Here is a 27,891-nt window from a genome sequence, read left to right on the forward strand (position 1 = left end):
TGCCTGTGCTGTCTGTTGCCTGTGCTGTCTGTAGGCCAGGCCAGCGACATCAGCAGTAATGTCATGCAGCAGGTCAGTGACATGCAGGTAGAGGGCTGGTGGACACAAATTATGTTGTGGGGTTGTTTGTTTGTTCCCGTTGTGGTGATGAGAATTAGATTGCAATGTTAGCCTTTCTCACACTGTGGTCAACTAAGCCTGGTTTTGTGATGATGATGATGCTGATGATGGTGATAATGATGATTCTGATGATGTTGACAATGACAATAGCATCATCACACTTGTCAGTGCATGATCAGAAAAGATTTTAGACATACAGGATTTCTAAAGGAATATTTCTGAATTCAGGAGCTTTTTGTTTAGATCTTCATTACCTGTATGTATAAAACGCTCCAAGGAAATCTATTTAGGCTATCACTGGTTAAGGCTGATGGGTAGTTTCCAATTAGACAAAAGCAGACTAACTTTTTTTATTTTATCACCAATCGCTTCTCTGTTGGAGTTGATTCAGCAGGGATACATCTGGTACTGCAATTGGTGGATGGAGAAAAGAATTTGATATGTGAGTAAACAACAGACAGAGAGAGGAAGAAGAGGGATAAGACGAATAAAGGATGAGTGGGGTAGAGAGTGAGATGCCCAGCCCCCAGGCATTGCCTGACAACCTACTGTTGTCCCCCTGTTTCCATGGCAATGACGACAAGGTGCCTAAAGTGGAGGGATATGGGAAGGGGCTGGGGGAGGGGAGAAATGGAGAGAGCGAGAGAGCGAGAGAGAGAGCGAGAGAGAACGAGAGAGAGAACGAGAGAGAGAACGAGAGAGGAAAATAAAGAAAATGTGAATGCTTGTAGTAGAAGGATTGGAAGAGGGGTAAAACAAGCTCTGCCAAGCTATCTTTTAGAGCACCATTTTCTATAGCTTTTCTTTTGTCTTGGACAGTCCCATTCCCCATCACATAGACATCCCAATAAAGAGTAGTGGCCTCTCTGGACAAAAGGTTGAGAGAGCTGTTCAGGGCTGTAGTTTACGTAGATAGCAGCACTAATGTTCTTGTCGTATTCTCCAGAGGCACTAGAGAAGGATGGAGGACAGCGAGAAGGGTTAGAGCGAGAACACACACCTCTCACCCTCTTTCATAGAACATCAGCAGAGAAGGACTTCTGAAGGTCAGAACAGAACTGCTCATGCTATCATCAGACTAAAGGTTCACTGTGATGGGAGAATTCACCTTCAATGTGCTTATTAACGTTAACCTCCTCAATCTCATGGTGATGTCATGCTCCATTTTACAGCCTCACTGAATGCTCTCCTCTCAGATCCTGACTCTTGTGTGTGTGAATATTTGAGATGGAAACCATGTCTCTTTTTTATGGCCAACACAATGCCCTGAGAGACGGTTAAAAGTGTACCGGAATTTGGGTTTACAAGATGTTTGCTCAAAATTGTGTCATCTGAGCTCATCTCTGAATTGGGATTAAAGTGCTCACTCTGATTGACTAGAGAGGAGTGTAAACTCTCCACATTCATGAGATGAAAGCAACTGCAGCCTCCTCCCTGGCTGTGGGCTCTCCACTGATCACACAGAGGCAGTAGACATCAAGAGTGTCACCCCTTTTAAGGCAGGCCTCGCTTAGACATCCATTTAATTACTAGACTGCTCCATTTAATTAAGGCGGGGCGGTGAGTTTCTCCTGACACATCCAATTCAGCCCTGGATATACATAGGCTCAGCAGCTACTCTGTACAGGATTTACACACACACACACACACACACGCTGAATGACAGTTTGGCAAGGAAGGGATTGTTTTTAGTACGCTTTTTCCTAGCCAAAGATAAATGAGGGGAGAGTGGATGAACTGTTACAGTAGAAGAGGCAGTAAGAGATGCACAAACTCTTCAACGCCTGTGTGTGGCCAGGAAACTGAATGTTAGACGGAAACTGAATGTTAGACGGAAAGAATATCCATTTGTGTTGAATATATGCTGAGCTTGTATGATGGTAGATTATGAATATACAGTATCTACTACAGGGCTCTGTTCCTGGACAGATACCGTCCTGTAGGTTTTCGCTTCAACCCCACTCTAGTGCACCTGATTCTAATAATTAGCTGGTTGATCAGATGAATCAGGTCGGTTACAACTGTGGTTGGATTGAAAACCTTCAGGAGGGTAGCTTCCAGGAACAGGGTTGGATTGAAAACCTTCAGGAGGGTAGCTTCCAGGAACAGGGTTGGAGAGCCCAAATCTACCTTGTATAAGCAGGGTTTTGCCTTGCAGGTGAGAGGAGAAACACTTAGCCAGGAAGCCCCAGCCACTAGAGCTCAGTAGCTAAACATCATGACTACTGAATATGACAAGGGGGAGGTAGGAGGTAGAGGTAGTGGAGAACATCATACTGGTATATGATCTGATAACCCAGGGTAGTCTTACTGCTACCTCTTCACCATGCTGGCATGGCCTACTCCTATTCAAGCAGCAGGTTTCTATTGGACAGGATCCAACATTCCTGTCATCCAGTCCATCACTCTAGACCACCTGCTGACCACCATGCTGCCCAGGGCTGGACCAGTGACCTTGGACTTACCATGTGACCCAGAAGGCAGTAAGTAGTGTCAACAATCAGAGAGAGCAGCACTTTACCTGATGACATAAACAGCAGAAAACATGATTTCAAGGATGACAAATACAATAACAAGGACTGCAATCTGTCTTGATGGAACAGAACATCATAACACAGGGGTCAGAGGCCAGGGAGCATCATAATACCAACCTCCACTTGCTCCAGATGGACAGCTCAGCCACAGGTGGCGTGAAACTCTCAGTAAGCTTCACACTGAGAGGAGATCATTCACATGCACCTCACTTTCCCCCTGCGACATGTCATGTCACAAAGCAGTTCCAGAATCACCCTATCACACTCTAATAGGTGTGGAAGCAATATAAGAGACTATTTCTTAGCTGTGTATGGAATCTGGAACAGGGCTGTGATGTGAGTGTGTGTTTGTGTGCGTGTCTCTCTCTGTGATGAGTTTGGATGCTTGCATCACATTGGATGTGAGTGAGATTTCGTGCACCCCCCACAGCTTTGAGATGGATGGAAAATCATTATGGATCTTGGCAAGTGGCCGGCGGGTGGTTGCCTAGGAAACCTGTCTGTCTGTCGGTGGCTCCCTTCTTCCCATGCGTCTTGGTGACCTGAGATATGTGAAATGCCCAGATTTTAAGACCTTCACTCAGAGTAATGTGTGCTTTGATGGGTGGCAGGGGGTCTTGCATGAATGAATGAGATTAAATAAAACCCTTTAGAAACATAGAATCCATGATGCACGCTGCTCTGTGATGTTTACCAGCACTGTGGAGACTATTGTAGAAAACAACCATCTTCCACGGGTAGCCAGTGTGTCATTATCATGCAGGTGATTGCAGATGATATGGTTTATCATTGTCGTCTGCCTTGTTTTAGTGGGATTGGCTGAGCCCCGTTCACAGTGAGTGGCCCCAATGCTGAATGGGGGCAGGGCATTATGTGAGGCACAGGGAGCGTGGGGGGGACAGTCGGGGGGGTTGATAGTGTCCACTCTTATGTTGTTATTCTGTAAACCATAACCCCCACAGCATTCCAACAGCCCTCTCCATCCCTACCCCTGCCGTCCCCATCCACAGTTCCATCATTACAGCCTCATCACCACCATGCCTATCTCTGTGTGAGAGAGAGCAGTGACCTCTGGGACAGGCCAGTGACTGCAGGGGGCATGCTCCTTGTGATTATCCCTGTTCTCCACTCTCCCCCCCCCCACACACAGTCAGCTCAGGGTCAATTATCATAACAGTACTAATGGGAAAGCCTGGGAGAACACATCATGAATAGTCATGGGCTTTGGGCTGGGGGGGTGAGAATAGAGCTTGCCCTGCTGTAGGGTCAGCTCTATAAGACGGTCCAGAGTTGTACCCTGCAATGTAAAGGAGATGGAGGGTAGGGGTGTAGGGGAGTGTGTAGGGGTGTATATATACACACACTACTGTTCAAAAGTTTGGGGTCACTTAGACATTTCCTTGTTTTTGAAAGAAAAGCACATTTTTTTCCCATTAAAATAACATCGAATTGACCAGAAATACAGTGTAGACATTGTTAATGTTGTAAATGACTATTGTAGCTGGAAACGGCTGATTTTTTATGGAATATCTACATAGGTGTACAGAGGCCCATTATCAGCAACCATCACTCCTGTGTTCCAATGGCATGTTGTGTTAGCTAATCCAAGTTTATCATTTTAAAAGGCTAATTGATCATAAGAAAACCCTTTTGCGATTATGTTAGCACAGCTGAAAACTGTTGTATCAAATCAAATCAAATGTATTTGTCACATACACATGGTTAGCAGGTGTTAATGCAAGTGTAGCGAAATGCTTATGCTTCTAGTTCCGACCATGCAGTAATATCTAACAAGTAATCTACCAATTCCACAACAACTACCTTGTACACACAAGTGTAAAGGAATGAATACGAATATGTACATAAAAATATATAAATGAGTGATGGCCGAACGGCATAGGCAAGATGTAATAGATGGTATGGAGTACAGTATATACATATGAGATGAGTAATGTAGGGTATGAAAACATATAAAGCAGCATTGTTTAAGGTGGCTAGTGATACATTACATCAGGATGGCAAGATGCAGTAGATGGTATGGCGTACAGTATATACATATGAGATGAATAATGTAGGTTATGTAAACATTATCTAATATAAATAATATAATGTGGCAAGTGATAAATTGATTACATCAATTTTCCCAATATTAAAGTGGCTTGAATAGAGTCAGTATGTTGGCAGCAGCCACTCAATGTTAGTGATGGCTGTTTAACAGTCTGATGGCCTTGAGATTGAAGCTGTTTTTCAGTCTCTCGGTTCCAGCTTTGATGCACCTGTACTGACCTCGCCTTCTGGATGTTAGCGGGGTGAACAGGCAGTGGCTCGGGTGGTTGCTGTCCTTGATGATCTTTTTTGGCCTTCCTGTGACATGGGGTGGTGTAGGTGTCCTGGAGGGCAGGTAGTTTGCCCCCGGTGATGCATTGTGCAGACCTCACTACCCTCTGGAGAGCCTTCCGGTTATGGACGGAGCAGCTGCCGTACCAGGCGGTGATACAGCCCGACAGGATGCTCTCGATTGTGCATCTGTAAAAGTTTGAGAGTGTTTTTGGTGACAAGCTGAATTTCTTCAGCCTCCTGAGGTTGAAGAGGCGCTGCTACGCCTTCTTCACCACGCTGTCTGTGTGGGTGGACCATTTCAGTTTGTCCGTGATGTGTACGCCGAGGAACCTAAAAACTCTCCACCCTCTCCACTACTGTCCCGTCAATGTAGATAGGTACTAATTAAATAAGCAATAAAACTGGCCTTCTTTAGACTAGTTGAGTATCTGGAGCATCAGCACTTGTGGGTTTGATTACAGGCTCAAAATGGCCAGAAACAAAGACCTTACTACTGAAACTCGTCAGTCTATTCTTGTTCTGAGAAATGAAGGCTATTCCATGCGAGAAATTGCCAAGAAACTGAAGATCTCGTACAACTCTGTGTACTACTCCCTTCACAGAACAGCGCAAACTGTCTCTAACCAGAATAGAAAGAGGAGTGGGAGGCCCCGGTGCACAACTGAGCAAGAGGACAAGTACATTAAAGTGTCTAGTTTGAGAAACAGATGCCTCACAAGTCCTCAACTGGCAGCTTCATTAAATAGTACCCACAAAACACCAGTCTCAACATCAACAGTGAAGAGGCGACTCTGGGATGCTGGCCTATATAAAAAAGGAACTTAGTACCGGCTTTCAACTTACTCTTGAAAGTTAATAGTAAAGTGCACAAGGTGTAGGGTGTTCACTCACTGCTGTAGAATGTAGAGAAAAACGGAGCAGTTGTCACGCTGGTGTAAAGGATGTGGAGACAGGCGCAGGAGTACATCATCTGGGTTTTTAATACACCCAAAACAAACACGTATACAAAACACTGGGCTGTACCCAAACTAAAGAGCGAGGCTAAACCTCATAGAACAACACAGGACGAGACCCGTAATACACAAAGCACGCAGCACAGGCTGAGACAACATATTGGCACTCACACGACCAACAGACATGGGAACAATAATCGACAGCCGAATGGGGAAACAAAGGGCACATTTATACAATTACAATCAGTGAGGAATTGGAACCAGGTGTGTGTAATGACAGTTCAGTGCAGCCTAGAAGGCTGGTGACGTTGACCTCCGGAACTGGAGAAATGAATGAGTAGCAGTACCGGGGGGATCCATGACATTGGGGGTTTCCTCTGGTTGGACCAATGAAAATTAACTTGATACCTTCGTCATTTTCACCTCCAGATCCTTGGCTTTCATTGCCTAAGACCGCGATCAATCTACATTGACAGGGCTGTTTTTATGGTGATTAAAGGGAAAGACTCAATGAAAACAGGAACAGGTTGTCTTCGTATAAAGTGGATGTTGAAATTGAGTCTGTTAGCTTTGTAAATTAATATATATTTAGTCCCTATTTAGTTTTATAATCTGCGAATTTCATTTACGAAAATGTTTTCACTCACGAACCTGCAGCCACTCGTTAGCTTGTCAGTTGATGTTCGAAAGTAGTTCTGCTGCGAAGCAGCGCCAGAGTTCTATTGAGCAATGACCACTTTTTGATCATGCCTGTGATGACATTCCATTCACTCTAAACATGCTAAATTCTGAGAGTAAATCGTTGATTATTTTTTAAGTATATATTGTAGACAGATTGGGTTTGGACTATTGTTTTCCTGACTTGAATTAATTAATAATTTTCTGTGTGAACACCCTACAAGGTGCAATTTCAAAATTGGGTAGTGCATCATATCAGTCATTTCAGACCTTAGAGAGCTATTTATAACTTGTCAGAAATGTCCAGATCAACTAGCCCAAGTCAGTTAACGTTGTTTAGCTAGGTTTTGTAGCCCATACATTTTGTTGTAATGATTGAGTCACTCAAATATCACATGAATAGACATTAGACATGGCAAAATGTATAGAATAGCAAGAAAATGAGCTTTAAAACTGGAAAGTTCTCTGCACACATGACAAAATGTGTAGAATTACAGGAAATAAGTTTTAAACCTGCTAAATGTTCTCTCCACCAACAAGAGGGGTGTCAACAGTTTATGTCATGAACAGTGCTTGTGCCCATAGAAATAGACGTGGCGTGCACGCGTGCAGTGGGGCACTGGATGTTCCCCAATGCTGTAAGGGGGGCCTGAGTAAAAAGGTTTGGGAACCCCTGTATTAGAGCTCCATTTCCAATAGCTTTGCTTTTGTCTTGGACAGTCCCATTCCCCATCACATAGACATCCCAATAAAGAGTAGTGGCCTCTCTGGACAAAAGGTTGAGAGAGCTGTTCAGGGCTGTAGTTTACGTAGATAGCAGCACTAATGTTCTTGTCGTATTCTCCAGAGGCACTAGAGAAGGATGGAGGACAGCGAGAAGGGTTAGAGCGAGAACACACACCTCTCACCCTCTTTCATAGAACATCAGCAGAGAAGGACTTCTGAAGGTCAGAACAGAACTGCTCATGCTATCATCAGACTAAAGGTTCACTGAGATGGTAGAATTCACCTTCAATGTGCTTATTAACGTTAACCTCCTCAATCTCATGGTGATGTCATGCTCCATTTTACAGCCTCACTGAATGCTCTCCTCTCAGATCCTGACTCTTGTGTGTGTGAATATTTGAGATGGAAACCATGTTTCTTTTTTATGGCCTACATAATTCCCTGAGAAAAGGTTAAAAGAATTCTCATCTATATTATTCGTAGTCATCTATTTACCACCACAGACCGATGCTGCCACTAAGACCGCACTCAACTAACTCTGTAAGGCCATAAGAAAACAAGAAAATGCTCATCCTGAAGCGGCGCTCCTAGTGGCCGGGGACTTTAATGCAGGCAAACTTTAATCAGTTTTACCAAATTTTTACCAGCATGTCACATGTGCAACCAGAGGGGAAAAAAAACTCTAGACCACCTTTACTCCACACACGGAGACTGATACAAAGCTCTCCCCCACCCTCCATTTGGCAAATCTGACCATAATTCTATGCTCCTGGTTCCTGCTTATAAGAAAAAACTAAAGCAGGAATTACCAGTGACTCGCTCAATACGGAAGTGGTCAGATGATGCAGATGCTACGCTACAGGGCTGTTTTGCTAGCACTGACTGGAATATGTTCCGGGATTCATCCTCAGTCATTGGCTTCATCAATAAGTGCATCGACGACGTCATCCCCACAGTGACCGTACATACATATCCCAACCAGAAGCCATGGATTACAGGCAACATCCACATCGAGCTAAAGGCTAGAGCTGCCGCTTTCAAGGAGCGGGACACTAATCCGGATGCTTATAGGAAATCCCGCTATGCCCTCAGAAGAACCATCAAACAAGCAAAGCGTCAATACAGGATTAAGATTGAATCCTACTACACCGGCTCTGACGCTCGTCGGATGTGGAAGGGCTTGAAAACTATTACGGACTACAAAGGGAAACCCAGATGGGAGCCCAGTGATGCGAGCCTACCAGACGAGCTAAATGCCTTTTATGCTCTCTTCGAGGCAAGCAACACTGAAGCATGCACGAGAGCAACAGCTGTTCTGGATGACTGTGTGATAACACTCTCGGTAGCCGATGTGAGCAAGACCTTTAAACAGTTCAACATTCACAAAGCCGCAGGGCCAGATGGATTACCAAGACGTGTACTCAAAGCATGCGCAGACCAACTAGCAAGTGTCTTCACTGACATTTTCAACCTCTCCCTGACCAAGTCTGTAATACCTACATGTTTCAAGTAGATCACCATAGTCCCTGTGCCCAAGAAAGCAAAGGTAACCTGGTAAAATGATTACCGACCCGCAGCACTCACGTCGGTAGCCACGAAGTGCTTTGAAAGGCTGGTCATGGCTCACATCAACAGCATCCTCCCGGATACCCTAGACCCACTCCAATTTTCATACCGCCCCAACAGATCCACAGATGACGCAATCTCAATCGCACTCCACACTGCCCTTTCCCACCTGGACAAAAGGAACACCTATGTGGGAATGTTGTGTAGGAGTGTGTATGGGTGTGTAAGAGTGTGTACAGGGTACAGCGTGCATAAACGCTCCGGACTGGAATGTGGCCTGGGGGGCAGCCAGACAGGAGAGGGGGCTTTGGGGTCAATGACATTCCGAACAAGGGATCTAGGAGGGCTTATTGGGTTTTGTCTTCCAAAAAGCATAGTTTTACTTTTCTGTTCAGTTGGTGGACTGCAAAAAATACATTGTTACGATATCAGATACTTGTGTTGTGGAAGGCTTATGATTGATCACAATGTGTACTGTTTAGGATGTCAGGGTTGTTATGCTGTGTGTGTGTGTGTGTGCGCATGCGTGCGTGTGTACGTGTGTGGCTGTCAGAGTGTAGTACATTCTTTCATGTCTCTGTGTGGCACAACCTGTGATGAGTTGCTTGGAAATCTTAGACCCCTCTTTCATCCCATTTCAGTAGCCATTTTGTTTTGGTGTGCATATGTATGTGTTATACACGCCAGAGTTGTTGGCTCAGTTGATGGTCATGAGTGTGGCCAGTGTGTCTGTTGGTGGCTATGTGTAAATGCTGTGCTTTGTTTTGTGTGGGTAAGGGGTTGTTGTATATCTCTGGATGGTAAGCTATACACTGTAGGGACCATGTAGTGAAGCCAGATGTGGGAGAGAGAAAAGAGAGAGGCTATTCTTCCCTGATGATAGACAACACTAAACAACAGGAGTCTGATTGGAAGCCATTTCAATACAGAAACCTTTAAATGGTAGGATGCAGGAATCGATGGCCCTGATTTTGTATAGCTAATGAGAGCAGGTTTGGGTATTTCATGGATAATTTGCTCGTTTAGAGAATACGTTGTTTTTTTATTAATAACAGTCAGTTGAGAATAAGATTGATTGATTAGCTAATTTGTGTGTCCCATTTTGAACACAAAGCCCACAGTGTGTATAAACTGCAGCAGGGCAGAAGTGAAAGAAAAGGAGCTTTTCCAAACTGGTGAGTTGAGCTGAATAGGTGGCCAGGCCTCAGTGACTAAAGTGGTAAAGTGTTGTGTCTTAATCCTTTTCCCAGTGCAGCGGAGAGAGGAATCCCTGCATGATTGACACAAAGCTATCACCGGCAGCCCCCTCCATATCACCTCTCAGACAGCCACAACCATAGCTACAGCCTCTGCTCCAGCCAGCCTCAGCCCAGGGTTTAGCAGCTCCACTAGCCCCTAAAGCCTGCCTGACTCCTTCCTCCGTCTCCATGTCCGGGGGACCAGAGTCGTTTCACTCTCAGACACCCAACTTCCTGAAGTTTCCCCTTATGACTACCTTTCAGAGTAGAGACAAGGCTGAGTGGATTCTCTGCTCTACCACTGATATCTGACCAGTTAAGAGTGTTAGCTAATGAATGTTCCCTTCGTTCCCTGGAAGAGGGCTGGTGCAGGGCTTAACGCAGTCAGCCTGTCCTTCCTCTCCTCCACCATCTGAGATGTAAGAATGAAATGGGGAGATAAGAGGGAGGGGTCCCCTGGGTGCCATGACAACTAAGCTCTATGGAAAGAAAAGTGAAACTTAACTGTGTTGCCGCGGTAATAGCCATCCATTCATGTGCTCCTGGGTTCTTTATGTGGTATCAGAGGTTGACGGGGGCTGTTTGGAGATCAGGTGTGTGAGACGGTTAAGGTGTTGCTCTGGACCAGAGGTGTCTGTGCTAAAGACAGAAGCAGAGGAGAGGAGCTGATCTCTGTGTGTCTGTTGTCTGGCACAGACTTGGGCTGCTTTTACTGCTGAACAGATTTACTACCAGACTGCATTTGCAGGGATACAGCCTTTATCTCCATCTCTCTCTCTCTCTCTCTCTCCCTCCCTCCCTCCCTCCCTCCCTCCCTCCGTCTTGCTCTCTCTCTCTCATGCTCTCTCTCTCTCTCTCTCTCCCTCTCTCTCTCTCCCTCCCGTCTTGCTCTCTCTCTCATGCTCTCTCGCTCTCGCTCTCTTTCGCTCTCTCTCTCTTTCTCTTCCTCTGTTGCAACAGAATGCGTGATCTATAATTCATGAGAGCAAATAGATACTGAAGCGTTCACATCTCGGTAGAAATCTGCCTTTGAAATGATCATCTCTCTCCAAGCTTCCGAAACATATTCATGTCACTTGCAGAATATGTTTAATGATGCCATCAAATTATCATTTCAGAATTAAAATGACTGAGTATGTAAAATCATCTTGCCTCGATTTGGTCACTGTTCAAAACAAAAAATCTTACTGTGTAGGCATTAACATGCTTAATTATGTAGACAGTAGGCATGTTACAGTGATAAAATGTCTACATTTTGGCAGACAATAGGTATTGGCTCCTGCACGCTGTATGTACAACTCTATGTTCATTTCGGGTGTTCATCCTTTTTGTCGTTGCTAATCTGCAGTCAGGGAGTCACTCAGCACATTTTGATTGAACAAGATAAATAATCCTCCTGATCTAAAGCAGTAATGATCTGCTCGTCTCACTGATCTTCAGCCCTCATCTAAAATGGGTAAAATGTGAATAACACTGCAAATTTAACATCTCCCAAAAATCCATTGGGGCTCATCCATTGGGGCTCTGTAAAATAGTAGGCTAGATCCCAGGCAGTTTTGTCAACGGGCGAACAGCCCCAGTAGTCTGACGGAATCAGGTGCAAAATGGTGGTATTTATGTGCAGGTGCAGAAGGTGAGCTGGAACTAAGGAATATGGACAATGGCCATTACATAATACATGTCACAAATATTAGGACATAAACATTCAAAGAATAACGATATTAGGAAAATACCCCTCAACATAGAAAACTCAAATTATTGAATATGCAGATGTGACGCTTCCCAAAGCAGTTCAGGTCAGCGATACAAAGTAACTTTAAACTAATAATAAACCATGTCAAATGTTTTACTCGTGTGTGATTTTTATGTAACAACTGCAATGCATGTTAGAAGGGTTTTAACAACAGGAATATGGCTGAAAAAGTTAGCAACATAAACAAACATTAGCATTTGCAATCTGTGTTTGTGTGAAATGAGGGGACAGCATTGGAGTGGGCGCTCTCCAGTGCGCATCGTCACTCACCGTCTGCTTCAGTGTGTTTTCAGTATTTTTTATCTTTTTGAGTATCAGCCAAAGACGTAAACAAGTCAAGATGGCTATAACAATAGAGGGGATTGGTTTGCCCTTGTTAGTGAAAGGCTGCCTGTAGGTTTGATGTCTTTCCAGCTGAACTCAGGGATTCAGAGAGAGGCTAGTGTGTAAAAGAGAGGTGATGGAGAGGGGGAGAGAGAGAGAAGCTAGGTGGGTGGGGGAGTGTTGTTGGTTAATGGTGGGTGAAGGAGGGTGAAGGAGAGAGAATGTAGAGAAACAGAATGCTGGAGGCTAATAGAACACCAGATATGTTTTTTTTTTTTTTACTGTGATACTGTGATGTGTCAGCTCACACCAAGGAGATATGATCACAATCCAAGATCACACCACAGTGAACCATACGGAAAAACCTAGTACCCATGTCTGTCTTTCCCCTTCCTCTCACATGCGAGGACTGTTCATGACCATGTTGGTTATCCTAACTATTGTACTGCGTTTTCTTCCCTTTCGCTGACCTATAGTGTTGTCCTCTTTCAGGTGCTGCTGTCTGGACTGATAGGAGTGGTGTCATGGAAGAGGCCTCTCTCTCTGGTGGTGAGTGATAGTCTGATATTTGGCAAGCCCTCTCCAGGGCAACTAGTTTTCACTGGTGTAAAGTACTTAAGTAAAAATACTTTGAAGTACTACTTAAGTCGTTTTTTGGGGTATCTGTACTTTACTATTTATATTTTTGTTAACTTTTACTTTTACTCCACTACATTCCTAAAGAAAATAATACATACGTTTTCCCTGACACCCAAAAGTACTCGTTACATTTTGAATGCTTAGCAAGACAGGAAAATGGACTAATTCACTCACTTAAAGAGAAAATCCCTGGTCATCCCTACTGCATCTGATCTGGTGGACTCACTAAACACAAATGCTTTGTTTGTAAATTATGTCTGAGTGTTGGAGTGTGCCCCTGGCTATCCGTAAATTAAAAAAAACAAGAAAATCGTGCCGTCTGGTTTGCTTAATATAAGGAATTTGAAATTATTTATACTTTTACTTTTGATACTTAAGTATATTTTAGCAATTACATGTACTTTTGCTACTTAAGTATATTTAAAACCAAACACTTTTTTACTTTTACTCAAGTAGGATTTTACTAGGTGACTTTCACTTTTACTCCAGTCAATTTCTATTAAGTAATCTTTACTTTTACTCAAGTATGACAATTGGGTACTTTTTCTTTTTTTTGTGTGACCCTCTACTGTGAGAAGGCCTGGATTTGTGCTAGCTGGGATAAAATACTGTTAAATAGATCACAACTCCAATGCCTTTGAGAAAGGATACTCTCAGCTCAACTACTGACCTGGAAATTGTCAGACTACACTAAACTAGGAACTGTTTGACATTTATATTGCTTTTAGTTCTGTAATAGGGACAATCTTTCCACTGTGTTGCCAGTACAGTCGCCCATGGTGTCAGGAATCAAAATGAGCTGAAATGCTTCAGCAGCACAGAAATTACAGATATGTTTGTGCTCAGGCATCTTTACAATGAGTTTTAATTCCTCATAAGTACCTGGCCAAGATAAAGCAAAGCAATTCGACACATACAACAACAGAGTTACACATGGAATAAACAAAACATAGTCAATAATACAGTAGAAAAAATGAAAAAAAGTCTATATACAGTGAGTGCAAATGAGGTAAGATAAGGGAGTTAAGGCAATAAATAGGCCATGGTGGCGAAGTAATTACAATAATGCAATTAAACACTGGAATGGTAGATGTGCAGAAGATGAATGTGCAAGTAGAGATACTGGGGTGCAAAGGAGCAAGATAAATAAATACAGTATGGGGATGAGGTAGATAGATGGACTGTTTACAGATGGGCTATGTACAGGTGCAGTGATCTGTGAGCGGCACCATGAAGACCAAGGAGCAGTCCAAACAAGTCAGGGACAAAGTTGTGGAGAAGTACAGATCAGGGTTGGGTAATAAAAAAATATCAGACAGAAACTTTGAACATCCCACAGAGCACCATTAAATCCATTATTAAAACATGGAAAGAATATGGCACCACAACAAACCTGCCAAGAGAGGGCTGCCCACCCAAAATCACAGACCAGGCAAGGAGGGCATTAATCCGAGAGGCAACAAAGAGACCAAAGATAACCCTGAAGGAGCTGCAAAGCTCCACATTAGAGATTGGAGTATCTGTCCATAGGACCACTTTAAGCCGTGCACTCCACAGAGCTGGGCTTTACAGAAGAGTGGGCAGAAAAAAGCCTTTGCTTAAAGAAAAAAAATAAGCAAACACATTTAGTGTTCACCAAAAGGCATGTAGGAGACTCCCCAAACATATGGAAAAAGGTACTCTGGTCAGATGAGACTAAACTTGAGCTTTTTGTCCATCAAGGATAACGCTATTTTTAGTACAAACCCAACACCTCACATCACCCCGAGAACGTCATCCCCACAGTGAAGCATGGTGGTGGCAGCATCGTGATGTGGGGATGTTTTTCATCAGCAGGGACTGGGAAAATGGTCAGAATTTAAGGAATGATGGATGGCACTAAATACAGGAAAATTCTTGAGGGAAACCTGTTTCAGTTTTCCAAAGATTTGAGACTGGGACGGAGGTTCACCTTCCAGCAGGACAATGGCCCTAAGCATACTGCTAAAGCAACACTCAAATGGTTTATGGGGACACATTTAAATGTCTTGGAATGGCCTAGTCAAAGCCCAGACCTCAATCCAATTGAGAATCTGTGTAATGACTTAAAGATTGCTGTACACCAGTGGAATCCATCCAACTTGAAGGAGCTGGAGCAGTTTTGCCTTGAAGAATGGGCAAAAATCCCAGTGGCTAGATGTGCCAGCTTATAGAGACATACCCCAAGAGACTTGCAGCTGTAATTGCTGCAAAAAGTGTCTCCACATAGTATTGACTTTGGGGGGGGTGAATAGTTATGTACGCTCAAGTTTTCAGTTCTTTTGTCTTATTTCTTGTTTGTTTCACAATAAATATTTTGCATCTTCAAAGTGGTAGACATGTTGTGTAAATCAAATTATACAACCCCCCCAAAACTCCATTTTAATTCCAAGTTGTAAGGCAACAAAGTAGGAAAAATGCCAAGGGGGTGAATACTTTCGCAAGCCACTGTAGTATGCAATGAACCAAGGGCCAGTGTCACTCCTACTCAGTACTCACTATCATCACCATTCTCCTCAGGACAGAGAGAAGAGAACCTCTCCCTCTCACTGTTATGCTCCTCATGTGTATAATTCTCTAATTTGACATTTTTGCCATGTTAGACACAATCACCATACAATGTTTTCTCAGAGTTGCTCAGCTGTGTAATGAATTTCTCTTTCCAGAAGGCTTATGACAGAAATCACTATCAGACTCTCTGAGATTAGCCTAAGAGGGGGATCTAATAGCCTGTCATGTTAGACTACATTCAAACCTGTGTTCAGAGCCTCTGCTCATTGTGGATTTACAGTAGCTCCTAGTCTGGTGGGCAGCCTGTGAATGGGATGTAAAATGTATGCATTGAGTCTGCAATGTGCTGCCAAGCATTGGTTTCATATATAATAGCAGCATGGCTTGAGAATGCTGCCTGAATTTCTGATGTGTCTCTTTGCTTGTGGACGTGTGAGGATCCATCCAGTCAGTGGGCTGTATGTTGGTGGTAGTGGTGCAATGAGGACATGCGTGGAGCCAGTCAGTCAGTGTGCTGTTAGTGATGTGGTGTCTGCAGTGTGCTGTAATTCATGTTAGTGATGTGGTGCCTGCAGTGTGCTGTAATTCATGTTAGTGGTGTGGTGTCTTCAGTGTTCTGTAATTAGTGTTAGTGATGTGGTGTCTGCAGTGTGCTGTAATTCATGTTAGTGATGTGGTGCCTGCAGTGTGCTGTAATTCATGTTAGTGATGTGGTGTCTGCAGTGTGCTGTAATGCATGTTAGTGATGTGGTGTCTGCAGTGTGCTGTAATTCATGTTAGTGATGTGGTGCCTGCAGTGTGCTGTAATTCATGTTAGTGATGTGGTGCCTGCAGTGTGCTGTAATTAGTGTTAGTGATGTGGTGCCTGCAGTGTGCTGTAATTCTTGTTAGTGATGTGGTGTCTGCAGTGTGCTGTAATTAGTGTTAGTGATGTGGTGCCTGCAGTGTGCTGTAATTCTTGTTAGTGATGTGGTGTCTGCAGTGTGCTGTAATTAGTGTTAGTGATGTGGTGCCTGCAGTGTGCTGTAATTAGTGTTAGTGATGTGGTGTCTGCAGTGTGCTGTAATTAGTGTTAATGATGTGGTGTATACAGTGTGCTGTAATTAGTGTTAGTGATGTGGTGTCTGCAGTGTACTGTAATTAGTGTTAGTAGTGTGTGGTGTATACAGTGTGCTGTAATTAGTGTTAGTGGTGTGGTGTCTGCAGTGTGCTGTAATTAGTGTTAGTGGTGTGGTGTCTGCAGTGTGCTGTAATTAGTGTTAGTGGTGTGTGGTGTCTGCAGTGTGCTGTAATTAGTGTTAGTGGTGTGTGGGGTTTGCAGTGTGCTGTAATTAGTGTTAGTGGTGTGTGGTGTCTGCAGTGTGCTGTAATTAGTGTTAGTGGTGTGTGGTGTCTGCAGTGTGCTGTAATTAGTGTTAGTGGTGTGGTGTCTGCAGTGTGCTGTAATTAGTGTTAGTGGTGTGGTGTCTGCAGTGTACTGTAATTAGTGTTAGTGGTGTGTGGTGTCTGCAGTGTACTGTAATTAGTGTTAGTGGTGTGTGGTGTCTGCAGTGTGCTGTAATTAGTGTTAGTGGTGTGTAGTGTCTGCAGTGTGCTGTAATTTGTGTTAGTGGTTTGTGGTGTCTTCAGTGTACTGTAATTAGTGTTAGTGGTGTGTGGTGTCTGCAGTGTGCTGTAATTAGTGTTAGGGGTGTGGTGTCTGCAGTGTGCTGTAATTAGTGTTCATTGTGTGTGGTGTCTGCAGTGTGCTGTAATTAGTGTTAGTGGTGTCTGCAGTGTACTGTAATTAGTGTTAGTGGTGTGTGGGGTTTGCAGTGTGCTGTAATTAGTGTTAGTGGTGTGTGGTGTCTGCAGTGTACTGTAATTAATGTTAGTGGTGTGTGGGGTTTGCAGTGTGCTGTAATTAGTGTTAGTGGTGTGTGGGGTTTGCAGTGTGCTGTAATTAGTGTTAGTGGTGTGTGGAGTTTGCAGTGTGCTGTAATTAGTGTTAGTGGTGTGTGGGGTTTGCAGTGTGCTGTAATTAGTGTTAGTGGTGTGTGGTGTCTGCAGTGTGCTGTAATTACTGTTAGTGGTGTGCGGTGTCTGCAGTGTGCTGTAATTAGTGTTAGTGGTGTGTGGTGTCTGCTGTGTGCTGTAATTACTGTTAGTGGTGTGCGGTGTCTGCAGTGTGCTGTAATTAGTGTTAGTGGTGTGGTGCCTTCAGTGTGCTGTAATTAGTGTTAGTGGTGTGGTGTCTGCAGTGTGCTGTAATTAGTGTTAGTGGTGTGGTGCCTGCAGTGTGCTGTAATTAGTGTTAGTGGTGTGGTGCCTGCAGTGTGCTGTAATTAGTGTTAGTGGTGTGTGGTGTCTGCAGTGTGCTGTAATTAGTGTTAGTGGTGTGTGGTGTCTGCAGTGTGCTGTAATTAGTGTTAGTGGTGTGTGGTGTCTGCAGTGTGCTGTAATTAGTGTTAGTGGTGTGTGGTGCCTGCAGTGTGCTGTAATTAGTGTTAGTGGTGTGGTGCCTGCAGTGTGCTGTAATTAGTGTTAGTGGTGTGGTGCCTTCAGTGTGCTGTAATTAGTGTTAGTGGTGTGGTGCCTGCAGTGTGCTGTAATTAGTGTTAGTGGTGTACTGTAATTAGTGTTAGTGGTGTGGTGTCTGCCGTGTGCTGTAATTAGTGTTAGTGGTGTGTGGTGTCTGCAGTGTGCTGTAATTAGTGTTAGTGGTGTGTGGTGTCTGCAGTGTGCTGTAATTAGTGTTAGTGGTGTGTGGTGTCTGCAGTGTGCTGTAATTAGTGTTAGTGGTGTGTGGTGTCTGCAGTGTACTGTAATTAGTGTTAGTAGTGTGTGGTGTCTGCAGTGTACTGTAATTAGTGTTAGTGGTGTGTGGTGTCTGCAGTGTACTGTAATTAGTGTTAGTGGTGTGTGGGGTTTGCAGTGTGCTGTAATTAGTGTTAGTGGTGTGTGGTGTCTGCAGTGTGCTGTAATTAGTGTTAGTGGTGTACTGTAATTAGTGTTAGTGGTGTGTGGGGTTTGCAGTGTGCTGTAATTAGTGTTAGTGGTGTGTGGGGTTTGCAGTGTGCTGTAATTAGTGTTAGTGGTGTGTGGTGTCTGCAGTGTGCTGTAATTAGTGTTAGTGGTGTGGTGTCTGCAGTGTACTGTAATTAGTGTTAGTGGTGTGTGGTGTATGCAGTGTGCTGTAATTAGTGTTAGTGGTGTGGTGTCTGCAGTGTACTGTAATTAGTGTTAGTGGTGTGTGGTGTCTGCAGTGTGCTGTAATTAGTGTTAGTAGTGTGTGGTGTCTGCAGTGTACTGTAATTAGTGTTAGTGGTGTGTGGTGTCTGCAGTGTACTGTAATTAGTGTTAGTAGTGTGTGGTGTCTGCAGTGTACTGTAATTAGTGTTAGTGGTGTGTGGTGTCTGCAGTGTACTGTAATTAGTGTTAGTAGTGTGTGGTGTCTGCAGTGTACTGTAATTAGTGTTAGTGGTGTGTGGTGTCTGCAGTGTGCTGTAATTAGTGTTAGTAGTGTGTGGTGTCTGCAGTGTGCTGTAATTAGTGTTAGTAGTGTGTGGTGTCTGCAGGGTGCTGTAATTAGTGTTAGTAGTGTGTGGTGTCTGCAGTGTGCTGTAATTAGTATTAGTGGTGTGGTGCCTGCAGTGTGCTGTAATTAGTGTTAGTGGTGTGGTGTCTGCAGTGTGCTGTAATTAGTGTTAGTGGTGTGGTGTCTGCAGTGTGCTGTAATTAGTGTTAGTGGTGTGGTGTCTGCAGTGTGCTGTAATTAGTTTTAGTGATGTGGTGTCTGCAGTGTGCTGTAATTAGTGTTCATTGTGTGTGGTGTCTGCAGTGTGCTGTAATTAGTGTTCATTGTGTGTGGTGTCTGCAGTGTGCTGTAATTAGTGTTAGTGGTGTGGTGTCTGCGGTGTGCTGTAATTAGTTTTAGTGGTGTGGTGTCTGCAGTGTGCTGTAATTAGTGTTCATTGTGTGTGGTGTCTGCAGTGTGCTGTAATTAGTGTTAGTGGTGTGTGGTGCCTGCAGTGTCCTGTAATTAGTGTTCATTGTGTGTGGTGTCTGCAGTGTGCTGCAGTTAGTGTTAGTTGTGTAATGTCTGCGGTGTGCTGTAATTAGTGTTAGTGGTGTGGTGTCTGCAGTGTGCTGTAATTAGTGTTGGTGATGAGTGGTGTCTGCAGTGTGCTGTAATTAGTGTTAGTGGTGCTTGGAGGAGGATAGGAAGGATTTAGACTTGGGGTGTTTGATACATGACAGTTCAATCAAGGACGTGCTTAACTGAATGAACAACAGAGCCAGAATGTAACATGGAATATTATTAAATAGTTTAGGGTATGGCCTCATCTCTGAGGATGCTGATGATAGGTAAAAATGGAAGTCTGTACAGAACACAAATATTAAAAAACATGCATCCGTTTAGCACTAAAGTAATACATGTGGCAAAGAAATGAACTGTTTGTCCTGAATACAAATCCAACGCAAATCCAACACAACACATCACTGAGTACCACCCTTCATATTTTCAACCATGGTTGTGGCTGCGTCATGTTATGGGTATGCTTGTCATTGGCAAGGACTAGGGATTTTTGGGGGGATAAAAATAAACAGAATAGAGCTAAGCACAGGCAGAATCCTGGTGGAAAACTTGGTTCTGTCTGTTCAGACACTGGGAGACAAATTCACCTTTCAGCAGCACAATTACCTAAAACACAAGGCCAAATATACACTGGAGTTGCTTACAAAGATGACATTGAATGTTCCTGAGTGGCTTACATGGAACCCAAACCGTCTGTGCGCGTGCGCCATCGTGCGCTATCGTGCATAAATGTATTTTGTCCCCCTACACCAAATGCGATCACGACAGGCAGGTTAAAATATCAAAACAAACTCTGAACCAATGACATGAATTTGGGGACAGGTCGGAAAGCATTAAACATGTATGGCAGTTTAGCTAGTTAGCTTGCACTTGCTAGCTAATTTGTCCTATTTAGCTAGCTTGCTGTTGCTAGCTAATTTGTCCTGGGATATAAACATTGAGTTGTTATTTTACCTGAAATGCACAAAGTCCTCTACTCCGACAATTAATCCACACATAAAACGGCCAACCGAATCATTTCTAGTCATCTTTCCTCTTTACAGGCTTTTTCATCTTTGAACTTATATGGTGATTGGCATCTACACTTTCTATGTATTACCACGACAACCGGCATAACATTTCATCTTTCAATCACCCACGTGGGTATAACCAATAAGGAGATGGCACGTGGGTACCTGCTTCTATAAACCAATGAGGAGATGGGAGAGGCAGGACTTGCAGTGCGATCTGCGTCAGAAATAGAAAGGAGTTCTATTTTAGCCCTTGGCATCGCAGACACTCGTTGACCCGCGCGAGCAGTGTGGGTGCAATAATTGAATAACATGGATTTCTAAATGTATTTTGCGACGCTCGCGCACACGACGTGTCCAGTCTGGTCAGCATGTTAGTTACAGCTTTGACTTAAGTCTACCTGAAAATGTATAGCAAGACTTGAAATGGCTGTTTAGCAATGTTCAACAACCAACTTGACAGATCTTGAATAATTTAAGGAATAATAGGCAAATATTATACAATCCAAATGTGCAAAGCTCATAGAGACTTACCCAGAAAGACTCACAGCTGTTATCGATGCCAAAAAGGTGATTCTAACACGCATTGACTGGGGGGGTTGAATACTTATCTAATCAAGATATATTAGTGTTTATTTTTCCATAAAAAAAAAAATCTAAATTTTCTTCCACTTTGACATTACAGAGAATTCTGTGTAGATCGTAGATTTTTTTAAACAATTAAATCCATTTTAAAACCACTTTGTAACACAACAAAATGGGGAAAAAGTCAAGAGGTGTGAATACTTTCTGAAGGCACTATAGCTTGTGGTGGGGAGGTGGATGGTCGTCCAAGACTGTTGCTGAAAAACAGCAAGCGAGAGAACATGCGTAAGTTGACGTATAAATACATCCCAAGATTTACACCAATTGGTTGAGAAAGGAAAGTGATAATTGCAAGAGTGAGCCCATAGGTTTAACAGCAAGCATTATTGTGCCGTGCTTGTAGGCTAAAGGTAAATAGGTGAATGACATTCCACACATGGCTAATAGGAAGAGGACAAGAACCAGACGCTATGTTTATGATGATACATTTGTATTCATTCCCTCTGTGCCTGTATAGTAGGAAACAGTGAATGATGTTGTGCTGCTTGATGATGTTAAATGAGCATGCATACCAGCCTTCCTGATTGAACTTTCGTGAACAACATTTCAATCGAGACAGGATGCAATATGCAACCATATAGCTGGGAACAGCACAACATCAATAGGCCTGTGTAGACTATTGGACGGGAGTTCTCATGGCACGACCATGAAAGACTCTCTTAACTAATGTTCAGTTGCACACCCTTTTCCTCTCAGAACAGCCTCAATTCATCGGGGCAGGGACTCTACAAGGTGTCGTAAACATTCATTACATTTACATTTAAGTCATTTAGCAGACGCTCTTATCCAGAGCGACTTACAAATTGGTGGATTCACCTTATGATATCCAGTGGAACAACCACTTTACAATAGTGCATCTAAATCTTTTAAGGGGAGGGGGGGGGGGGTTAGAAGGATGACTTTATCCTATCCTAGGTATTCCTTAAAGAGGTGGGGTTTCAGGGATGCTGGCCAATGTTAACTCCAATGCTACCCACAGTTGTGTCAAGTTGGCTGGATGTCCTTTGGGTGGTGGACCATTCTTGATACACATGGGAAACTGTTGAGCGTGAAAAAAACAGCAGCGTTGCAGTTCTTGACAAACACAAACCGGTGTGCCTGGCACCTACTACCATACCCCGTTCAAAGGCACTTCAATCTTTTGTCTTGCCCATTTACACTCTGAATGGCACACATACACAATCCATGTCTCAAATGTCTCAAGGCTTAGAAATCCTTATTTAACCCGTCTCCTCCCCTTCATCTGACAAGTGACATCAATAAGGGATCATAGCTTTCACCTGGTCAGTCTATGTCATGGAAAGAGCAGGTGTTCCTGTTTTGTACACTCAGTGTATATCAACATGGAATGACCCTAACCACGCCTGACGCTAACCACGCCCTACAGTATACCTAGACAGGCTATTTAGACTCAGCCTCTTTGTCACATCACCTCTATGGTACAGCAGCTAGATCGATCAGCTCTCACTGTACAAGGCATAGGCAGATATAATCCCATTACTACTCCTTCATAACAATGGCAGTGTAGCTGGAATGCTCACCTCTCCCACAATGTTAATATTAATGTGATACTTGTTTATGGAACAGCCAACAGGAATGAGGCTAGAGCTGTGTTATTCTGTAACAGTAGAGAGGCCTGAAGCTAGTGTTGGAGTCAGTCAGTGTGTGATGGTACTCTAGGGAAGACTGGAGGTAGTGTTAGATGTGGCCTTGCCCACTGCCCAGTGGCCTGTCGCAGAGGGGCAGGGGAGACAAAGGGGGGAGACAAGGATGCCTCACCCAGTAATGACCCATGACAGGGGATCAGCCAGGCCTGATGAGTCGCACACAGAGCCTGTGTTCTTTACGCTCCGCTAGCCTGGTCTGTCTAGAGAGGCCGGTGCTGCTGTCCTCTGAATACTAACTCCACCACCTCTCCACTCTGCAGTACCTAGGAACGCGTACAGACTGCTCTGTTCCGCTCACACACAGGCTCCATATTGACGATCCGCTGACTGATTGGGCTGCTTTAATATGATCATGGGACAATATGGAAGTGTTCGTCAGTAGTAAGCTGTCATAGGTAGATGGAGGTAGATGAATGATGAGGACTCTCCACCTCTTCTTCTCCCTTCCATGGGGGCAGGTGGGGTGGGGGGCTGCAGGCGGTTGGGAGGGCTGGGATTGTGGTGGACCAGGAGAGTGGATTAATCAGAGTCCCATGGGGGGTGGGAGGTAAGGTGAGGCGGCCATATTAATGCACTCTGGGAATTGGACAAACATCCCAAAAGCAGCTCCACTCTACCCACTGTTCGATCATCTTCCCCTTCATCTCTCTCCCTCTGCCCACCCAAAGATTGGGTGGGGGTAGAGGGATGGGCACACCACCACTGGGTAACAGGAAAGCTTTCTGTTAAGGATGTGACCAGGAGAAGTGTCACATGGTTGAAAGAAAAAAGAAAATTTGAGATCTCTTTGCCACTTTTTTGTCCTGCTTCTTCTGGCTATAAATGAATAGGGAGAGATGAAATGAGCACACCTGAATTTCTCTTCATCTGACACCATGCGTCCGCGTGCGCCATCGTGCGCAAATTGACTTGTCCTCCCACACTAAACGCGATCACGACACGCAGGTTGAAATATCAAAACAAACTCTGAACCAATTATATTAATTTGGGGACAGGTCGAAAAGCATTAAACATTTACTGCAATTTAGCTAGCTAGCTTGCAGTTGCTAGCTAATTTGTGCTATTTAGCTAGCTTGCTGTTAGCTAATTTGTCCCGGGATATAAACGTTGAGTTATTACTTTACCTGAAATGTACACGGTCCTCTACTCCGACAATTAATCCACACATAAAACGGTCAACCGAATCGTTTCTAATCATCACTCCTCCTTCCAGACGTTTTCTTCTTTGGACTTTATATGGCGATTGGCATCTAACTTTCATAATAAGGTGTATTACCACGACCGACCTCAGTTCATCTTTCAATCCCCCACGTCGGTATAACCAATGAAGAGATGGCACGTGGGTATTTGCTTCTATAAACCAATGAGGAGATGGGAGAGGCTGGACTTGCACGTGTTCAGCTTCACAAATAGAACTGACTTCTATTTTAGCGCTTGGCAACACAGACGCTCGTTGGCGCGCGTGAGCAGTGTGGGTGCAATGATTGAATTGTATGTGTACATTTATTTTGCAACACTCGCGCATGCGAGCGGAGTGGTCAACATGTGAGCCTAAAGAGTCTTAAATGCCTAAGAAAGATTGAGCTTTTTCTCTCTTGGTGCTATAACACTAGCATGGTCTTTGTGGGTTTTAAAGGTAAGTTTATACTCTGTCCAGTAGCCTCATCTCTCCCTCTCTCTAGTAGAAAGTGGCATGTGACTAATATGCGAACCTGGACACTCTCAGCCCTGGCATCTCTGTGACATCTGTGGGTGGTCTGGCTACTGAACCAAAGAGCCATATGGTATAAGGTATAAGAGGAGCATAAATAATTCAACAATGAAAATGAAATATTTGTTTTTATTGCTGTATAAGTAATAATAAATAGCTGCTGTGCATGGCTCTCTCTCTGTCACGCCCTGACCATAGAGAGCCTTTTATTCTCTATGTTGGTTAGGTCAGGGTGTGACTAGGGTGGGTTATCTAGGTTGTTTTATGTCTATGTTGGCCTGGTATGATTCCCAATCAGAGGCAGCTGTTTATCGTTGTCTCTGATTGGGGATCATATTTAGGCAGCCATTTCCTCACTGGTCTTTGTGGGATCTTATTTTGAGTTAGTGCATGCTGCACTGCTTATGGTACGGTTTGTTGTTTGTCTGTTTTGTAAGTTTCACAAAAAATAAAGATGTGGAACTCAGAGCACGCTGCGCCTTGGTTCGTCTCTCCACACAGCCGTAATACTTTCTGGGTGTGTGAGTGGAATAGGAGCGGCCGAGGCCCACTCAAAATGCTGGGCTGTAAACGTTATTAAATTCAACCAAACTGCTTATATAATATTTTGCTAGCAGTTGGACCAATATTAACTGATCTAAAAAGATGCTGTGCGTTGGAAGCAGTGAGTTGCTCACTGAGATTGAGAGTATGTAGAGATGCTTGTAGGCTACTCACAGACTGCAATCAATAGACAGGTTTCTATATGTGAGAATATTTTATAGAAACTGTTCAATGCCTTTTCTTCATTCACTTCTTGTTTCTTCTTCAGTCTGTTCCCATTACTACATGTTAGGTTAGCTCAGCGGTTCACAAACTTGGTCCTCGGGACTCCAAGGGGTGCACATTTTGTTTTTTGCCCTAACACTACACAGCTGATTCAAAGCTTGATGATTAGTAGTGCTGTGTAGTGCTAGTGCAAAAACCATAATGTGCACTCCTTGGGGTCCCGAGGACCGAGTTTGGGAGACCCTGGCCTAGCTCCTCTCATCATTACTGATACTGATGTGAATCTGACATGTTTTGACTGTTGCTGTAGAGAGATGCAGACAGTGTTTTTCTCTGTTGACTGTGATGGATTATAATGTTACTCTCCAGTGGAAGATAGCAGCTCGTTTTTGACTTATCAGCACAAACATACTGGCTGCTACTTGATGTCTCAAGTGGCTGTTGGTTTTGCAAAGGACTGAAAATGAAAGTCCTTTCAAACCAGCTTTGCATCAATTGCAGAACTCCATACATTTATTCAGGATATGAGACGAGTACATGAATTATTCAATTGCCTGGATGCTTACTGTATGTTGCTTTATTTAATTATTTAACTCGTTAATGATAAATCTATGTGTCTCCTATGTTCGTGGAACCAAATAGAGTTCTTCCTGGAACCAAACAGTGTTCTCCTATGGGGACAGCTAAAGAACCTGTTGTATAGCACACTGTATTACTTATACAACTAATATAAGGACAGGACATGAGTAGAAATTAACGTGGGCATTGTTTAATGCGTTTCACAGGAAGAACATTCCAAGCGTTTTTAACGTAGGTAAGCAAGGGGGGGTTACAGGTGCCCTAAAGGGACAAAACTAGAATATCAATACACAACAGAACCCTTTTGGAATCCTTTTTTTTAAGAGTGAAGTTAATTTGATCACCCTGTTGCAGGAGAACTTTACTGTAATGCAGGAAATGTAAAACTGTAGTGTATTTGAGATTTAAAAGGCTTCTGAAGTTTGTAATTTCCACTTTGAGATTTCAGACTTGATTTTGCCTTACGAAAAACGTATCAACCCGCACAAAAATCTCCATTAATTACAATCCACATAATAATTCACATTTCCTGTTGCTGCAGGATTATTTTCCTACTGTAGCAACCTGGCTCAAATTAAGGTCCTACATCTGTAGGGTGTATATGGAGAAGACCTAAAGAAAACATAGGAGCCCCGGCCTGATATTACAGAATGGCCTTTTCCATCTGTCGTCTTTACTGTTGCATTCATTAACCTTTCAGGAGACAGAGAGAGCAGAGCTCCATGCGTGTCTCATCTGTGATCTGAGGGGATTCTCCTTGCTCCACTGCTCTGCTCTGCTCTCTCAGGGGTTGGAGAGTCATGTCAGGATATTAACACACCCACCACTCATCTCCCCCACAGCCACCTTCACCTCCACCTCAATATCCCATTCACCTCACTGGTGCCAGAGCCACAGCTATAGCTACTACCTTTGGTTATGGATACACAGACCGGGTTTTCACTCCAACACAAATCGAGGATGGCGTCCTTATGGTCTGATAACTCCCCTCTCACCCTATTGAAATAACTGATTTCATTTATAATTTCAAAATATTTAAAGGCATTTTTGGACTTTTGGCCAAGGCTGTCTCAGGACCTGGATGAATCTTTAATGGTGTTGAGAGTGTACAGACAGAGGAGTTAACAGTGTAGTAGTACAACCACTGTGTGTTAGGCAGCGTGTGAGAGCCGTCCCAGGAGTGGTGTCTGTACTGCATGGTGCAGCTCACTCACACAGTTCCAGGGCCTGAGTATACTCTGCTCTACTCTGTTCTGCTGGACTGGGCTCCATCTCTGCATCCCTGTCTCTCTGACTCACCTTCAGCCTGTCGAATATGAGGAAGCAGTCAGTCAGTACATACCACTGGCTCTCTCTCTGCTCTGTCTTTCGGTCTGCCTGGGATTTTCTCTGGGCTGTTTACTCAATGGAAACTGAAGTTTAATGTCTTTCACTGACATGAATACAGAGGGAGAATGTTTAAAAGTGAGAGAGAGAGAGTTGTTTCTGAAGCAACATCTGAATACACCAGCGACAACCACTTGACAATCGCCCCCTGTCGCCAAGGCAACCCAGAGGCAAGAGTGTTCACAATGCAGATTCTCCCTCCAGGCGGCCATTCCGATATCTCTCACAACCTCTTAACTGGTCAAAACAAGTAGTCTACATGGTGAAACAACTACATTATTGAAGTATAGTGCTGTTTAAAATCCAGTCTTGGTACGACACTAACAGTAGAGGCTCCTCCAGTCTTAGCCCTACCCTTGTTGACAGGAGGCTTAGAGAGGAGCACAGTGTATGTGGTGTGATTTATGGAGGTGCTGTCTGTAGAGACCTGTAAATCTCTGAGCCCCAGCTCAGGGCATAGCAGGCCTGCCTCCTCCATCCTGCCTTCTCCTGTTTACTGCTGTATGCTGATGTCCCCTTATCAAACCCTGACAGAGCTGGCTGTGTGATCATGGGGGGAGTAGCTGGCCCTTTTAACTGTCACCCACCTGCCCCACCCTGGCCTTAACATCCTGCACCACACAGCACGCATCACACCCCAGGGCTTT

The 27,891-nt window shown here is 43.9% G+C and overlaps 1 protein-coding gene across 1 annotated transcript in view; it reads left to right on the plus strand.

Moving 5' to 3' along the window:
• fam189a1 (family with sequence similarity 189 member A1) overlaps nucleotides 1–27,891 on the plus strand; it is a 128,239-nt gene that overhangs the window by 43,003 nt on the left and 57,345 nt on the right. Inside the window, exon 2 of the mRNA XM_014175445.2 lies at nucleotides 12,725–12,781. Coding sequence (XP_014030920.1) covers nucleotides 12,725–12,781 — 57 coding nt within the window. The remainder of the gene's footprint in view (nucleotides 1–12,724; nucleotides 12,782–27,891) is intronic.

The sequence above is a fragment of the Salmo salar genome, chromosome ssa26 (assembly GCF_905237065.1).
Source record: "Salmo salar chromosome ssa26, Ssal_v3.1, whole genome shotgun sequence".
Lineage (NCBI taxonomy): Eukaryota > Metazoa > Chordata > Actinopteri > Salmoniformes > Salmonidae > Salmo > Salmo salar.